The sequence below is a fragment of the Mirounga angustirostris genome, unplaced genomic scaffold, assembly GCF_029215605.1.
Source record: "Mirounga angustirostris isolate CCGP_5_RB_7025 unplaced genomic scaffold, mMirAng1.0.hap1 SCAF_9, whole genome shotgun sequence".
NCBI lineage: Eukaryota > Metazoa > Chordata > Mammalia > Carnivora > Phocidae > Mirounga > Mirounga angustirostris.
Genome location: NW_026991717.1, coordinates 64,493,900 through 64,507,544, shown reverse-complemented (window position 1 = coordinate 64,507,544; position 13,645 = coordinate 64,493,900). Strand labels below are relative to the sequence as shown.

Sequence of the window (13,645 nt, the reverse complement as noted above, 5' to 3'; positions counted from 1 at the left end):
AAAGTAACGTGCACGATGAACAACGCTGCTCATGGCCATATGCTGCCCCCCCGTCTCCTGAATTCTAGTTCACCTCCTTGCCTGTGTATTTTCTAGAACTATTTAAGAATAGAAAACCACTCACTTTGCTCCCAAAGTCATTCATAACTGAACGATTAGAGTGTAAACAGAAATTTAATTAAAATTTGAGACTAACCCAGTATTAACAAAAATGCTCCCTCTTTTCCAAGTTAAAAAAAAAGGCTACAACAATAAAGCAGTGATTCTCAAAGTGGGTTCTTGGATTAGCTGCATCAGCATCACCTGTTAGAACGTGTTAGAAATGTAAATTCTTTTTTTTTTTTAAGATTTTATTTATTTATTTAACAGAGACAGAGACAGCGAGAGAGGGAACACAAGCAGGGGGAGTGGGAGAGGGAGAGCAGGCTTCCTGCTGAACAGGGAGCCCCATGTGGGACTCGATCCCAGGACCCTGGGATCATGACCCGAGCCGAAGGCAGATGCTTAATGACTGAGCCACCCAGGTGCCCCAGAAATGTAAATTCTTGAGCCACCCCAGACCCACCAGAGCAGAAACTTTGGGGGCAGGGCCCAGCAATCTATTAAAAAATGACCAACACCTCCATGTGATTTAAACCAATGTTGAAATCATCAAAACCATTCAATGTTGTACTAGAGTATACCAAGCAGTGAACATGTCCAGCTCTAGAACGAATCCCTAGTTCTGAATTCTAAACGATCTACGTGTCATGCTGCCTGGAATCTGGTCAAGCCTCCCCTACACTCCCCAGGAGGCTCTACGAGGGCCTGGGCTGGGGAGGCACTTCTGAGCTGAACTACATATACATATACCCTTCAGGGTGGGAGACAGAGGGACTCAAAGGGGGCACAGATTGGGGGGACAGTGACGCTGGAAATCTATGAATTTTCCATCAATTTTAATCATTCCTTTTTTGGAGAGGAGCCAATATTTAGTTACTGTTCAACCACTATTTCACAAATAACAATCCCAAAAAAGACAGTGCTTATAAAATTTTTTTAAAAAATGGCATCTTTGCAGATAATTGCTTGTAAGCTACCCTAAGTGGTGCATCCTTCACACTGAGGATGGTGATGACAGCGTGCAGCATTCTAGATAATTCACTGTCAGTGTGTGTCTGTCTGCTTATTCCTCAGATCCTTGACCTTCAAGCACAATACTTATTATTTTTTTTAAGATTTTATTTGAGAGAGAGAGACACAGTGAGAGAGGGAACACAAGCAAGGGGAGTGGGAGAGGGAGAAGCAGGCTTCCTGCCGAGCAGGGAGCCCGTTGTGGGGCTCGATCCCAGGACCCTGGGACCATGACCTGAGCCGAAGGCAGACGCTTAACGACTGAGCCACCCAGGCACCCCAAGCACAATACTTATTAACCAGTACCTTCCAGTCACAGCCATCTGGCTTTACCCTGTCCTTCCTTAGTCCATCACAACTACCCTCCAACTGTAAGGGGAATTATGAAACTTTACTGTCCCCATGACCCAAAGTCTTTCAAACTTGTTTGATAATAGTGTTTGCTCAGGGAACCAAGTCTTTGTGTGCCCTAAGAACACAAGGGCGGAAAGATGTCCAAGCACCAGATGCACAGTAGCATTTTATGAGATTTTTCATCATGAGAAAAACCTCCGTCCCAAGAAAAATGGAAACACAAACTCTCCTCAGTAACTTTTCTCCCTTGAAATCACACCTCTCATCACGACCTATTACACCCACACAGTCATGTGCCTTAGGCACTGCACACGGTCTCCAGCATTTCAAAGGCTCAAAAGATATTTTTAAAGCCAAAATACCATCTAGGTTGCTATTCTACAAAGCAACTTTTTAGGGAAGAACAAAGTAATATAGAGATTTTTATGCATGTGGGCAGTTAGCCAACTCACCGAAAGACTGAATGCAGCTGTCGATGAGATCGTCCAGGCTGGCTCCTTTGGCTAAATGTCCCAGAGACACCATCATTCGGAACTGGGTGATCTGGGCCAGGCTGGGATGGGAGGGGACGGGGCTGCCGGCTGGCTTCGCCTCTAGTCTTGCTTTAGTGGCAGCTCTACAGCCATGACACGGTTTCCTGGGGGGAAAGAGGAGGCGCTGAGTGCGAGCTGAGCAGCCCAGGGACAGACAAACTGGCAGCTCCAAGCTCTGAAGGCAGATTGGACGGGAAAGGAGCAGAGGTAAGACAATTAATCCTGAGAGTTGGGCTGATAGGAGACATACCCCTCCCACTCGGCAAATGCACCCAATGGACTGGTTGGCTGTTAGAGATCTCCCAAGCCAATAACGAGGTGAGAGTTCCCGGCTGCGACAAGGGCTCTTCATCGTGGGGTTGGAATTGCTCTGGCCTGCTGGCTCCAGCTCCTGAAGGGGAGAGGCAGAGGCAAGACCACCTTGGCAGTCCTTAGCTCCTAGCAATATTTGATTTTAGCGGGGAGTCCACTGACTTGGTTCTGAAGAATCGTCGAATTTGGTCTCACCTTCAGCTAAATTCACTCATCTTGAGCAATACCAGAGATGCTGCAGAAGGCCAGGGAGCCCCAGAAACACCTCTGGACTTTGTGGGAGAAGTCGAAGACTTAAGGACCCGTGTACAGCGGAGAGGATTTATGGTGGTGGTATTTAGATTTTAAGCTAATCCTGCCTTTCTCACAAATCTTGGATCTGCTTTTCATTGCTGATAATACAGGCGATCATTGAGTCATTTTTCACCACTAAGTATCATTCTATTAAGTCCTTACTGATTAAAAAAAAAAAAAAGCAGAGCTAAAGGGAGCTTTATTCCAGAACTGAATGTGAAAGGACAAGTCTGGATCTGGAAATGGCTTAGGAGTCCAATAGGGCACCCTCATCCACTCTCACTTAGCTTTATCTTCGGTCATGACCTCATGAGTACAGGTCAGGTTGTTTGCAAAAGGATATATGAAAGTTAACTAAGCATTTTACTTTCCTTCCCATTTAAACACACACACACAGATACATATCTATAACCTTTTCAGGTTTAATAGTGATGGGTGTTGTTGCTGGTAACTTCTTTGAACACATAATTAATTCTGTGGCTTTGGTTATTTCATAGTTTACTACCAAAGAGGAGACCAAAAAAAAAAAAAATATGTACCTCAGATCCATAACTTTATCAAAATACAGAGGGAGTAGCTAAACACATAATGGCATCAATTAGTAAGTGCTTATTCTATAAGCAAGATACTGTGATAGGCCGGAGGGGCAGGGGACTGCAGTGAGTGGAGACATGGAGGTGAGGGGTCTCTGTAAACTAAAAACCATACTCATTATGCTAGTTGTTGCTGTTGTTGTATAAGGGTGAATGAGAAGCTCCTTAATTCAAAAACTGGAGAGTCAGACCTAGACCATGAAAAGACAACTCTCTAAATCTTAAGTGTCCTGTGGGTGTCAAGACTAAGTGTGATGTTCTTAGAGGAGAGAGAACCAGTTCCAGGCGGAGTGGTGGGGGAAGCAGCTCCAAGAAGACAGCATCTCATCCAGAAGGAGCTGAAACGCTCAGATCAAAATAAAATGCTGGGGCATTATTGGATTTTGGGGAAACCAGCTATAAGATCGTGTACTGAACTCTGGGCCACTCTCAGTCCACAGCCAGACTAGTGGAAGGAAGACCATGCCCTTTGAGCTCCGTTTCAAACTAGCTCCAGGGCACTATCTAGCAGTGGCCACTGGACTCTGCTTTTGGCCTGGGGTGAGGCCACGGAAATTGCCTTAATGACTGACTTCTGAGAATCTACTAACCCAAGGAAGTGATTTCTGAAAGATGAAGTTGGTGTTACAGGACTTGATCAAGGTTCTGACCATTACTGATTTTTATCTAGGCACTGTGATAACCCCAGGATCAGATCAGTATCTGAAAATAAGAGAAAATAATGAGCATAATCAATTGAGTACCTATGATATGGCAAAAAAAAAAAAAAAAGGTTTTTAAAGCTGATAGCCCAGAAAGACCTTATCTCCATTTCATGAAGTTGAAACTGAATCTAAAAGCTGCTAAATGACACAGCCAAAGTTGCGTAACTCATAGGTGCTAGATCTGGGATTTATACCTGGTGCCTCTCTGGCTTTATTTAATAAATATTTACTGTGCCTGGAACCGTGCACTCTTCGCCACATGAGAATCAGCAAGTAGACAGTCACAGAGGGGCTGGAAAATTCAAGACAAAAAAAATCCTCCAAAAGCATAGCTAATAACTTAAAGGCTGAATCTCAGGCCTTATTCCTCCTGCAGGCCCGTGGAACAGTCCTCAGACCCCAGAGCTGGGCAGACTCCTCACGGTCAATTTCCACTTTCATATATATGTGGGAAGGTCCAGGCTCAGAAAGGCAATGTTAACCGGCCACTGGTGCGGAGGCTGGTAGAAGCCAGGCCTCCTGTGCCCTACCTCTTGCTCCCCAGCCAGGCTCGCCTCCCTTCCTGAAAGTACTGGCAACTCTAAACCTGGTGCTGGGTGTCGATGGAAACGGTCAGCCTCTGCCTTCATTGCTGCCTGTTCACCATGAAGACCTCCACCCAAGGCAAAGCGGGGAAAGATGAAACTGGCCCCAGAGAGGAAGCAACTGCTACTGGAGGCTTTGTCTCCACATACAGCTTCTGCCCCCGGGGCTGGGAGGTGTTAACTCCAGTCTCTCAACTGTTGAATCCTGGGAAAATTCCATTTTCTCGCTCAGTTGGTGGTATCGACCACTGAGGACTCCGAAAACTGCCCCCGGCTCTAATTCTAGTCACATCTCCTAATGTCAGCAGGAGGGGAAACCACTTTGTGTCCCAACGTGATTCTCAGAGGTAGATGCTTTTACCAGAATATAAGAGGGACAAGGGGAAATTCAAGTAGAAAGAAGGAGTGTGAAGGGAGTATTCAGGTTGGGGGGGGGGGGGGAAGGGAAAGTGAGAGACCTCATCTGGGAGTCGGGAGGCCAGACAGGCTCAGAAGATCGGGGGCCTGAGACACCAGGGAGAAGAGATGCTACTAAAAACCAAACCGCAACCTGAGAGGTCTGGGGTAATGGGGTTATCGGCACCATAAACTAGGCAACTCTGCTCTTTTTGCTGACAGTCTTGACGGGCTGCTTCCTGGCAAACCTGCAAACCACTCTCTCTTCTGGTGAAATGGCTTTACGTAGGATGTATAAAATGTTTCATTATAGGCATATCTAAAGGTATGAAACAATCCACAGAAAGCATAAATCTCTAAAGGCGTACTTTTAAAGGATTGTAGCCAAATATCCTCACATAAATTAAAAAAAAAGGGGGGGTGGCGAGAGAAACCGATTAACTTGAAAGTGTTTTCTGAGACCACGAGCAGCCAAGGCTGCGTGGGGTTTGCCGCAGGAGGCTGTCAAAACTCCGAACTGGTTCAGGTCAAATCCTGTCCAGGCACTGGTGCCTCCGTGGGGGGCACACACACTTTCGGGTTGAACTTTTTATGAAATCTAGCCAAGAAGAGGAAAGAATGAAATGGAGGAAGAGAACACAGATTTCCCCAACTTTCTCTGCAGTGGAAGGTGGCTTTAATTGGCTTCCGGTGAGGATTCTTCCCAGTCCTGTCCTCTCCCTCAGCCCTATAGTATAGACGCAATGTAATTTACCGACGCCCCACCCCCACCCCAATCTAGCTGAAGGTGCACTGCTGTACCCTCAGGGCAAACACCCCCCTGGCCGGGGGAGTGCAGAAAGGGCCGAGAACCTTCGGCTCCAGAAAGTCCAGCAGGTTAAAGCTTCCTGCTCCTCCCGGGCCTGTCCGTGCGGGCTGGGCACGGCGCAGTCACGCCAGGGTCCACGTGGAGGGAGTTGGGCAGAGCACAGCTGGTATGCTATGCCCAGGCTCTCCCTGCTCTAGGGGGACACGCTCCACGTTGCCTGGCCCCTCCAGGTCTCTTTCTCCTGCCAAGAGACTTTGCACTATCACTCTGCCTTCATCTTCAAGACCCTCCTAAAACATCTCTCTAGAATCGCAGTTCGGGGGAGAGGGGTGACAGTTTCCACCCAGAGGGCTGTATGTTTCAGGAACCTCGCAAATGCCACCGGCCTTTCTGGGCCTTGTCCGGGATCCGCAGGGCCGGGAGAGGCCGCCAGGTGGCGCTGCCCGAGCCCCGCGCCCGCAGCAGGTGCGGATTTTGCGGAAAGTCCGCGAGTAGGAGACCCAGGTGCCGGACGCCGAGGAGCAGGGGGAGGAGGGGGGATCGGTGCAACTCCGGAGCTCGCCGCGCGCGCAACCCAGCTCCCTGCCCCACTTGCCCGGCGCGCCGGTCTCCCCGGACTTGAGCCGAGCCCCCGGCCTGCCGCCGCTCGCACCCCGGGTCAGCAACTTCCCGTAGAAGGAGGCGCCCACGTCGTCCGCCCCACTTCCCACCCCCGAGAGGGCTCAGGGGGCCGCCCGCCCCAAGAGAGGAAGCTGGCGCCGCCGAGGGCCCGGGCCCCTACTCACCGCGGGGCCTCTCTCGCCTTGCCCAGGGTGCCCATGGCCACGGCCGGCGCTCCCGCGGCCGCCTCACCTAGCGCGCCGGGACGGGCTCGGCGGGGCGCGGCGCATCGCCGCCGCCGCCGCCCCCGGCCGCCCACCCGCCGCGCTGCGAGCCGGCGAGCCCGCCTGAGGCGCACCCGCAGGCACAAAGTTTCTGTGAGCGCGCCCTCTCGGCCTCGCGCGCGCGCACTCTCGCCCGCACCAACCACCTGACACGCGCCGAGGCTGTCGGTGGAGGAGCCGTGTGGCGCTCTCCGGCTCCTCGGCGAAACCCGCCCCCGGCACTCGCGAGCGCCCCGCGGCGCCGCCCGCCGCTCCCGGCCCCTGGCTGAAGTCCGAGGGGGCGCCGCGAAGTCGGTGTGAGCCCGAGGGCACGGGCTTCGCGGAGCGGCTCGGGGGTGGGGGGGTGGGGGGGGCCGCGCTTCAGTCCCGCCTCGCGGAGACCCCTGGCCCCTTGGCGGGGCCCCTTGTGTCTAGCGCAGCGCCGCCGGGGGCGCGGTAGGGAACTAACACTCGGGTGTGGCTCTGCCTTAGCCTGCGCCTCCCGCGCCTTCTTGGTAGCAATTTGCAGGACTTTGGCTGGAGATCGGCGCCCTGCGCCCTGCGGGAGGCGGCGGCTCTGGAGGTGCGCGCCGGAGGGGAGGTGTGCTCCGTATCTGGCGGGAGACAGCTGCCGGGCGTCTGTGCGTGTGGGAGATGCGGGCAGGGGTGGGAAGAACTTTCTGACGGCAGACGGGGCAGGAATGGTGGCCTAGCTCTGCTTGTCCGAAAGATAGTGACGATAGCAGTAGCTGATTGATGGAGTGCGTTGTGCTAAAGTGCTCTCTGTACGTTGCCTCATTTAAGCCATCCCCCCAAATCCCGAGAGGTCCCTGTTTTCGAGATGGGAAAATTACGGTTTAGAGACTAACGTGACTCCCGTCACACGACTAGTAAACAGCAGAGAGAACTGTGACCTGGGCTGAGATCTGTCCGACTCCCTGTTATCGCTGTTGGGCTGTCCTAATAACACACCCATTATCATTGTCACATGCCTTAATTCTGACCACAGTAATAGGTCTCTTCCTAGCCAGAATGTTCTGGACCTTAAAGTCTCCCTCTGTGATTTCATTTTTATATTTCTTCATGTTTATATGGCACCTCCTAGAAAAAGAAGCTTACAAAGGTAACTTACAAAGGTACACAACTTACAAAAAAAAGTGTGAAATAAAAAGTGAAAAATAAGGCATATAAAATGGAGCCAGAATTGAAAGTCATTTTTTTTTTAAATGCACCCCCGTAGAGCACTTGGCTACAAATAGGACCAAAATTTGTCTCCCAGATTTTTAGCAGTCATCTTCAAAAGGGAGCTTTGTATAAAATTCAATTTCTGTCACATGCAAGACAAAAAAATAAAATAAATTGTTCAAGAGAATATCAACTCTTCTTAATAGTAAGACCACTAAGAAATTTCTCCAGAGAATCCTCATGAACATTGGGTAATAGAACCAAGTTTTAGTCGCAGCCATATATATGGAAGGAGCATGTGGATATTTAGTAGACATTAAATTAGAACACTCTTCTAGACTATACTGTATATGCATATGTATATATGTTAAATGGATGAACGTACCTTTCTGCAAATGCAAAATTATATGAAAATATGTGTTCATATCTACATAATAGGCTATTTGGTGTATACACACAATACTAAACACACATGTAGGCAGTTGCACACAACTGTACATCTGAGTTCATTATGTATATAAGTATACAAATTACTAGTTACTCATTCAGTAACCGAGTTTCGTTGAGTTTTTCTAAAGAAAGAGGCCTACTTCTGCCTGGAAAGCATCTTTGTTTCTGGCTTCCTGAGAGCGCTGCATTCTGCGTCCATCTAACTCTGTGTCTGGGCCCACCCTGAGCTCTTTGATGAGGCTTTCTAGCTATTCCTACTTAAGCAATTTGTCTTTTCCAAACATCTAAAAAAATTAGAAGTTAGCTTTATCTCTTTCTTCATTTTCTGCCATGTGGTTAGTCTTCCTGGTGTTGTCTGAAGCACCTCTGACCTCAAGAACAAAGTTCTCCTTTTCTCTTGTTCTCTCTTCTGCTTCTCCTACCTCTCTGATGGGCAGTAGTCAACATCTCTATAGCAGTTGAGAAGGGTTGGGGACCATTGTCTTCCTCTGCCCACTTCTTGGGTGAGGTCATTCCTTGGGACTCTGTCATTCTTCCTCTTTTCAATCAGGTATTCATAACTGATGTCCATGGACCTTTTACTTGGCTTTTTGGTGGGTATCTGTGAAGCCTCTGAAACAAAAAAACACCTGCTTTTGTCAGATTTTCTAAATGATACATTACTCAAATTAGGTGTTTTTATTTTCTTCCATGACTTCAACAGGACCCATATGACTCTCCATCTGAATATCCAACCTCAATATCTAACATCCACACCCACATTTCCAACTGGTCACCTCCCTTTAACTGCCCCAGAGGGCTTCTTCGCCATCTCCATGGCCACGCGGTGGTCTTGGCCCCCATTATGTCTGAATCTGGACATGTGTAATAGACTCATAATTGGCTTCCCTAATTACAGGACCTCCTCTCCTCTGATCCTTCTTTCATATCACTTTCAGAGTTACCTGATCATGTCATTTCTCTGCTTCCAAACTGCCAAGGAATCCCCAGTTGCCTACACAATAAAGTGCAAACTTGTTACCGTTGTGCCCCTTCACAAGTGAACCTCATCTGTGCAGCCTAGCCTCTGGCCGTGCCCTCCCAGGCACCTGACCTCTTAGATAGCACCGTGGCACTCTTGGTAATTGCTGTGCCCAGTGCCCTTGCAAGCTTCTGTGCTTTTGCTTGTGCACTTCCTTCCGCCTGCCATCTCTTTTCACCTGGTAAACACACAAAGGCACAGTTTTACCCAAAGCACGTCAAACTGGCAAGTCACCGCAGACGGCACATACAGGACTACCTCCAAGGTGCGGAGGGGTGCAAACCCACCTTTCACGATCTGCCTGCTTGTGCTCGAGGAACCGATTGGCTGCCACAGCTTCTACTCTGTTGCCTAACATTTATTCATCCATTTAAGATATATAGTCACTGGTTGCCTACTTGGCGTCAGATGCTGCCCTTGGCATTGAGCTTCAGGTAGAGAACAAGACAGACAAGGTGTTACATGTCTAACAGACAGACAGGAATCAAGCCAACAAATGAACAAAGATGCCAAGATTTTTACACTCTTGATTTGCAGGATCTGCCACTTCAAAGTTGGGTTAGCTCCACCCTGATGGGGACACCAGGAAGTGGCCCCAGTGAGGCTTCCACATGGACCTGTGACGACGCAGCTGCCACGTTTAGGGGCACACAGCTCCAGAGGAGAGTGACGAGAGATGGAGAGGGAAAGGAAGGAGCCAACGCAGAACCATCCTTTACTCTCCTGCTGAGTGCTGCTCCTATTTCTGAGACACGGAGAACTGGCCTCATTATTTTGCTGTTGTGCTGGCTGTCCTCTGCAATAGCACACCGGACACGGTAAATCCCTGCTGCCGTTCACCTCGCACCAAGGCGAGAGGAATTGCCCACATGAGCAGCAGCCCCATTTGGCTCCGTGCCTGTACGCCTAGGGCTTGTGGTGGGACTCCTTCTCATTCTCTCTCCTCTGCATCCTCTCGTGGATGCAGCAGCATGCCTCCCTGGGAGCCTCTCTGACTATGGGCCAGCTGTTAGGGACAGAGTCCTGTCTCCTTGAGGCACCCCCAGAATTCTCCAAAGGGGATTTTATGAATGTCCTAGAATTATATTTTAAGATAGCTCATCCTGGGGTGCCTGGGTGCCTCAGTCAGTTGCTCGTCTGCCTTCAGCTCAGGTCATGATCCCGGGGTCCTGGGATCGAGCCCCGCATCGGGCTCCCTGCTCTGCGGGAAGCCTGCTTCTCCCTCTCCCACTCCCCCTGCTTGTGTTCCCTCTCTCGCTGTGTCTCTCTCTCTCTGTCAAATAAATAAACAAAATCTTTAAAAAAAGAAAAAAGCTCATCCCATATACAGACCCTAATTGCGAATATCCATTCTTAATTTCAGCTGCTTTGATGGATGCTGTCCAACTCTGTGAAATCCCTTCCCAGAGCCCCTCCCCCACAGTCTGATTTATTTATATCACACAGCCCATATTTTTTATTTTGGATTTTTTTAGGCTGCTAACCCAACAAACTAATAGAAATCCTTGTCTCGTGGCTTTTACTCTCCTCAGATGGGTTCCCTTTGAAAGGGGCTTTGAACAGAGGAGGAATGGGATCGGACTTCTGCTTTAATGGGGTCACTCGGGTTGCTGAGTTCCAAAGTGACTCATGAGAGGGAAGGATGGAAGGTTCTCTGTGGACGCGACCTTCATAATTTCCAACTTCTAGGTCGACCAGGCCAGTGGCTTTCCAACTGCTTTGAACATTACTTCATGATGAGAAGTGTAAAATTACATTTTTTTACACCCTGTGACTCAGATGTATATTGACACTACACGTGAAACCGAAACACAAGCTGTGTGAAACACAGTCTTTTCAAATATATATTTTTTAATGACATTAAAAAATGAATTCCGGTCAGGACCCACAAAATTGATCCAGTACTGGGTTGGGATCATAGTTTACGAAATACAGCTCCTAAGCCTACCTGTCATGATAACAATAGATCTTTATAGTTACCTCTGGAAAAGGGAACTAGCCAGCTCTGCGAATGGGGGGCAGGCATCTTCATTTTCATTGTTTCTCGTTTTGTAACTTTTATTTTTGTATTCTGTGCAAGCACCTATTCAATAAATAAATCCTATTTTGAATCATTCTGGCAGAGAGCTTACTTTCTGATTCTGACCCGCATGGCTTTAAAAAACCAGAGGCTGGGGCCAGCAAAGGTGAGTTACCAGTGAATCTGTTTTGTTCAAATTTATGGGGAAAAAAAAAATCGAACAATATGTTTTCCACAAATATCTGGGAGGCGGAATGGCCCAGTAGTTAAAAGTAGGAGCTCTTTGGAGTTCAACTGATTTTGCATGTCAGCCCTCATGCTTCCTGGTAATGTGACCCTGAGCAAGTTAACTTTTCTAAGCCTCAGTTTTCATGTCTATAAATATGGACACAAACAAGGCGTACTTCATGGGACTTAGCTAAGGATGATATGGCATGGTCTACGCCTAGCATGTAGTAACCACTGAGGACATATTGTTTTGAGCAATGACTCTGTGCCAAGTTGTGGGCATACAAAGTGAATGCTTTGAGAACCTAGTTAAGGGCTAAGCGATCACACCAAAGGGACAGTACCATGGCTCTTGATTGATGGGGAACCAACTTCTCAGAGGAAGTGAGGTCTAGGTTAATATGCAAAAGGTAAGATGAATAGTGAGCTGAACAATGAGGGGAGGGGAGGATGGGGAGGCAGGCGAAGAGAGGGGGGAGGAGGGGAAAGAGGATGAGGGTTGGGGAGGGGAGGAAGGGGGAGGGGAGAATCTTTCAGAGAAAAGGAAGATGGGGAAGTAAGGAGAAGGAAGATCAAGTGCTTTGCTGAACTATAACACTCAGGAACTGACTCTGACTCTCCCCACCCTTGCTAATGTATAAATAAGGTTTTCAAATCTGATTTAATCTTATGCCTTGGCAGAATCTGAGAGGCTTCACACCTTGAAGAGTTCCCCATGAGCTCTTTAAATCCCCTCCACTTTAGATGTGATTCAATTAACACCACTCCTCAAGTCTGCCTTTGGGTGCTTGAAATGAACTGTTGAAAAAGGACCGAGTTAATTAAAATCCAACACTGGGCTCCTTTTCAAATGGCTGGCATTGCAAACCAAAGGGCAATAACTTAAATGCTAAAACTAGTTTTGTAATGCAACCACTATTTTTAAAACTCCTATTGTACACCCAGCACCATACCCACATTAATGCCACTTAATAATTTAACATGTACAAAGACGCGTGGGTAAAAGCTGGAAAAAAAAAAAAAACGTTCATAGAAAGATTCAAATGGCCTGGACCAGTCAAAGGATGTGGTTTTCTGGGTACAAAAACTGTTTAATATGCACTCAAAAAAGTACTGTAATAAGTATTAGTATTGAAAGGAAAACTCCTGAATATTAATAGATGCACTTGCGTGTGAGCCGTGGAGAAAATCATTGTAAATTAATAGCGGTGAGTGTTTTCCAAACTGGGATCATCTGCAGACACATAGTTAAGGATCTAAAAGAAAATTTTTTTCCCTTTAAAAGGGGTCATACTTTCCTCATATTTAGGAAATACTAACGTAACTTATTTCATGCACAACTTACAAGCAGTAGGTGGGGTTCTAACACCCAATCCCACTGCTCTGTACCAAAGCCCAGTCTTCACCCCCCACCCCACGTGGGGAGTATCTTTTTATTCAGTCTGATTCTTTGTCGTGGGAATAAAGAGTGAAACTCTTCTGGGCAGAGAGCAGCCTTAGGAAAGTATAAACTGAGACAGAATACTCGGTCTTCTGTGTTCCTCTGGTTTTGGAAGTAGGAAGTAAGGCTCTGTCGGCGCCACTAAGAAGGGTATATCTTTGACCTTGTGGGTAACTGTGTTCCCTGAGTGCAGACTTTGTGTTTCATGAATAACAGAGTCACACCCAAGAGAGCATCATGACAATTAGAAATGCATTGACTAAAAACAAAGCTCAAAGCTTTAATTTGCTGTAAGTATTGATCAAGATTGATCTGCCTCCATGCCCAATTGGCAACTAACTTAAACATTTTGGTCAAAGTAATTTCTCAGCATCCATCCAAACGATAGCCAAAATTTACTGTAAAAGAAAACTGTCTTTTTTGTTTCATATTGCTTTTTTTCCCCCTATACTTTGCATCAAACTGAAGATACCTCGAACAAAGTGTGCAGCTGAAGAAGTCCGCATTATGGCTTCATAAGTATGGATAGAGACCTCACTGCCAACCAAGATAGTCAACTGGGTGTTCAGTGTTCAGCTTAATTGATTTTAAATTAATCAGTGAAAAGCACTGCCATATGTTGTGATAAATCCAGTCAGCGCCCATTTAGGTGTGATTTTTCAAGTGTCCCAGAAGTGAGGCTTTGCTCCTTGAGAAAGGTTATCACATGCTGGACCTTAATTTGGCCCAGGCAGGTGTGATCCCAC

The 13,645-nt window shown here is 47.7% G+C and overlaps 1 protein-coding gene across 1 annotated transcript in view; it reads right to left on the bottom strand.

The window, feature by feature from the left end:
- Positions 1 to 6,705, bottom strand: part of RASGRP1 (RAS guanyl releasing protein 1) — a 78,393-nt gene extending 71,688 nt beyond the window's left edge. Inside the window, exons 1-2 of the mRNA XM_045901753.3 lie at positions 6,477 to 6,705; positions 1,920 to 2,104 (exon numbers count right to left, since the gene is read on the bottom strand). Coding sequence (XP_045757709.2) covers positions 1,920 to 2,104; positions 6,477 to 6,511 — 220 coding nt within the window. The 5' untranslated portion in view covers positions 6,512 to 6,705. The remainder of the gene's footprint in view (positions 1 to 1,919; positions 2,105 to 6,476) is intronic.
- Between the last annotated feature and the right edge of the window lie 6,940 nt (positions 6,706 to 13,645).